The sequence below is a fragment of the Episyrphus balteatus genome, chromosome 1, assembly GCF_945859705.1.
Source record: "Episyrphus balteatus chromosome 1, idEpiBalt1.1, whole genome shotgun sequence".
Lineage (NCBI taxonomy): Eukaryota > Metazoa > Arthropoda > Insecta > Diptera > Syrphidae > Episyrphus > Episyrphus balteatus.
Genome location: NC_079134.1, coordinates 166,758,033 through 166,762,224, shown reverse-complemented (window position 1 = coordinate 166,762,224; position 4,192 = coordinate 166,758,033). Strand labels below are relative to the sequence as shown.

At 35.9% G+C, this 4,192-nt stretch overlaps 1 protein-coding gene across 1 annotated transcript; it reads left to right on the top strand.

Moving 5' to 3' along the window:
• The first annotated feature begins 233 nt into the window (after positions 1-233).
• LOC129905511 (UDP-glycosyltransferase UGT5-like) lies at positions 234-1,901 on the top strand. Its single transcript, XM_055980980.1, has 3 exons — positions 234-900; positions 952-1,120; positions 1,174-1,901. The coding sequence occupies exons 1-3, from the start codon at positions 242-244 to the stop codon at positions 1,897-1,899; spliced, it is 1,554 nt and encodes a 517-aa protein (XP_055836955.1). The 5' UTR covers positions 234-241; the 3' UTR covers positions 1,900-1,901.
• The last annotated feature ends 2,291 nt before the right edge of the window (positions 1,902-4,192 follow it).

Here is a 4,192-nt window from a genome sequence, read left to right as displayed (position 1 = left end):
AAAAAAAACACATATAAAATACATAAAACACCTACTTGAAAGTTTCCTCTTCAACAATCTAAGAGATTGAAGTTCCAATTAACCAGATAGGTATACACAATCAATCGGAAACTATTTAATCATATCTATAAATTTGAACTTTAATGACGAACACGTTTTTGGCTACAAAATAAGAGACTGAGAAGATAAGAATTTAGTTTATAAAGCGCTTCGGAGTGTGAAAGACAGTTCTTTGTTGATAATGTTTCTCAAGACAATTCCTGTTCTCGCGGTATTTCTTCTTCTACAAGTTTCTTGTGGAAACAGCGATAGAATTCTGGCTTTTTTCCCGGCCCCAGTTAAAAGCCACTTAATTATTCACACCGCTATCACACAAGCTCTAGCTGAACTTGGTCACAATATCACTGTGGTAACAACTATTCCATTGACTACCAAAAATCCCAAATATCGTCACATTCAACTCGATGGATGTTCGATACCGAAGAATTTTTTCAATGAAAAAGTTAACGAAGGACAACCATTTTATAAACAATTTGTATCTATTACTCAAGTGATCAATAACTGTTCCAATGTTACTTTGCAACATCCTAAAATGAGACAGCTTATGGCTGAAGAACAATTCGATTTAGTGATTATGGGGTACTTTTTCAACGAATTACAAGTGGGTCTTGCTGCTCATTTTAAATGCCCGATTGTGATATCATTTATGGTTCAGCCAATTCGGCTGATAAATGAATTTGTTGGTAATCCAATGGAAGTTAGTTATGTGCCAAATTTGTTAAGTGGCGCTGATCAACCGATGAGCTTTTTGGATAGATTGAAGAATTTCATGATTGTGGAGGTTTTGGAACCGGTTATGTTGTATTGGTTTGCAAACGGTCCACAGAAAAGTTTATACGAGTAAGTGGTAAAAGATCGGTTTTTTGAACCTTCTGATCAATTTTTTTTTAGGTACAACTTCCCTTCTGACAAGTACCCTTCATTTGATGAAGTCAAGAAGAATGTATCGCTTGTTTTGGTTAATCATCATTTCAGTCAAGGACCTATTCGACCAAATGTACCAGGATTAATTGAAATTGGAGGAATTCAAGTAAAGGATAAACCTGATCCATTGCCTGAGGTAAGGTTTTAAAACTTGACAGCATTGCGAAATTTTACTAAATTTTTTTGCAGGATATCAAATCTATTATGGACAATGCCAAAAATGGAATAATCTATTTCAGTTTTGGTTCCAACATTCAAGGTGATATCTTGAATAAAGAAAAGGCGAAAATAATGTTTGATGTGCTATCCAAACTTCCTTATACAATTCTCTGGAAATGGGGCAAAACTGATTATCCCGGGCAAGGCCCAAATGTCATTTACAAAACATGGTTGCCACAAGATGATGTTTTAGCACATCCAAATGTCAAACTTTTCGTTACTCATGGTGGTCAGGGAAGTATCGTTGAGTCTCTATATCATGGAGTTCCAATGGTTGGAGTGCCATTATTTGGAGAACAACATGTTAATATGGTGAATGTTCAGAAAAAAGAATATGGCAGACATGTTGAATTTGTCACTATGACGGAGGAAACGTTTGGCAATGCAGTTAATGATGTCTTGACAAATACAAAGTATCGGAAGAGTGTTCAAAAGTTTGCTAAACTTTATAAGGATCGACCAATGACTGCTAAGGAAAGTGTTGTTTTCTGGGTTGAGTATGTTTTGAGACATCAAGGTGCTGCACATTTACAGAGTCCAGCAGTTCATATGAATTCATTTCAACTTATGTCATTGGATGTGATAGGATTTTTGGCACTTGTGGGTTATTTGGTGTTTAAGTTGTTAAAATTGTTTGTGTGTTTTATTTATTCAATGTGTAGACGTAGAAATAATATGAAAAATAAAAAAGAGTAAGTTAGAGCTAATAAAAACTTTTATAGCTGAAGTTCGTTAAATTTTTTTTGAAGTTATACTTCTTATGGGAGGGTGGGTATGAAAATTTACTTTTTGACAAGAATGTCAAAGGGATTATGACGCGATCACCCTGGGTAGCAGGGCTGTCGTTTCACCTTTAAAGTAGGCAGTACTTTAGTATTTAAAAATGCCGCAGTACGGCAAACATAAAACACACAACACGTTGCAAGTTACATGTTTCATGTGGCAAGTTGTATGTGGCAAGTTGCATGTGGCAAGTTGCATCTGGCAAGTTGTATGTGGCAAGTTGAGTGTGGCAAGTTGCATGTGGCAAGCTGCATGTGGCAAGTTGCGTGTGGCAAGTTGCATGTGGCAAGTTGCGTGTGGCAAGTTGCATGTGGCAAGTTACCTACATGTGGCAAGTTGCATGTGGAAATTTCAGCTCAGCTCTAATTTGAGCTAGCTCAAATTTTGAGCTAGCTCACTTTTGAGCTAGGTACCATAGCTCAGCTCATTTTATCTGAGCTGAAAGTGAGCTGAGCTGAAAGTGAGCGCCCCCAACTTCCAACGCCTATATCTCAGAATTTTGATGAAAATGAAAAAAAAAATTTTTGATGCCAAAAGGTAGCGGGGACTCTAACCTACATTTGGGTACAACTCTCATCCCTGTAGGTCCACGCGTTCTCAAACCGGGAGAACTTAAAAGTAAAAAAAAAATAGGCACGATTCTGAAAAAATAGGCATGATGTGGCGGTTTAACATGGAAGGCGATTTTTTTAAAATCTGACAATGTGCAAAGCGTAGGCCCATGACACAAGCTATCATTTGGCATCACTCCCAAAAATTGCTCTCAAGCGGTTTAGCTTCCAGGAGCGTTCAAAGATTCGGGGATTTTTCGAAAAAAAATTTTACCCCAACTTTCAAACGCGATTTTCTCGGAATTTTGAAAAAAATCGAAAAACCGAATTATACCACTTTTGGGTAGCTGAGAATATAAACTTTCATATGGCACCACTCTCCTGTCTCTAGATCAAAGCGTTCCAACGCCTATATCGCGGAATTTTTATGAAAATGAAAATAAAATTTTTGATGCCAAAAGGTAGCGGGGACTCTAACCTACATTTTGGTACAACTCCCATCCCTGTAGGTCCACGCGTTCTCAAACCGGGAGAACTTAAAAGTTAAAAAAAAAATAGGCATGATTCTGAAAAAAAAGGCATGATGTGGCGGTTTAACATGGAAGGCTATTTTTTAAAAATCTGATAATGTGCAAAGCGTAGGCCCATGACACAAGCTATCATTTGGCATTACTCCCAAAAATTGTTCTCGAGCGGCTTAGCTTCCAGGAGCGTTCAAAGATTCAGGGATTTTTCGAAAAAAAAAATTACCCCAACTTTCAAACGCGATTTTCTCGGAATTTAAAAAAAAAGTCGAAAAAGCGAATTGTACCGGAATTTTTTTTTATGATAAAAAAAGAATTATTTTACTAAAAAATAGAAATATATTTACTATTAAAAAAACCAAGAGAAAAGATCACGAAAAATTATCTGTTTTATTTATGTGTTATCCATGTGTTAAAATAATTCCATTAATAACTAGAACCAAACATCTTAAGCTATGGTGTTTTATAAAAGTTTAAAATATCTTCATATTTCATTATACTTTCCAAATAAAAATCAATGTATCCTCTCACCCATCACAGCTCAGCTAACTTTACCTTAACTTAGCTCAGCTCACCCAACAGCTCAACTCAACCATCAGCTCAGCTCACTTTCAGCTCAGCTCAAATGAGCTGAGCTATGGTACATAGCTCAAAAGTGAGATAGCTCAAAATTTGAGCTAAACTGTGAGCTGAGATCAGCTCAGCTCACTTTTGAGCTTTGTACCAACCCTGAAAGTTCCATATTGCTACTACTAGTGCTGAAGCACACACAATTCTCATAAAATTACCATATCGCACATTTTATGCTCGTTAAGCATACCGTACGTTCTGAACCGCACAACATGAGTAAATTTCACAGAATAAATTGAAAACTACATGGACGCAAGGAGGATGAAATAATTCATTTATTGTTCACTTGATAAAAATGTAAAAAAAACGAAGTTGGGATTAATGAATTAAATAATAGAAATTAAAAATATCAAATGAAATTCATTTACATATACTGAATGAGAAGTATAACTTCAGTCGCGTGTACATGTGTACACACACTCTTTTTTTTTTATTAATCCTATTCTATTAAGACTTGAAGGTTCCACTTGAAATTTTTAGCAGTGCGACAAAAATTTCAAT

Excerpts from the sequence above, each read along its gene's own strand:
- LOC129905511 (XM_055980980.1), top strand. The coding sequence starts at position 242 with ATGTTTCTCAAGACAATTCCTGTTCTCGCGGTATTTCTTCTTCTACAA. Across the intron at positions 901-951 it reads CCACAGAAAAGTTTATACGA|GTACAACTTCCCTTCTGACA; the intron begins GTAAGTGGTAAA and ends ATTTTTTTTTAG. Across the intron at positions 1,121-1,173 it reads AACCTGATCCATTGCCTGAG|GATATCAAATCTATTATGGA; the intron begins GTAAGGTTTTAA and ends ATTTTTTTGCAG.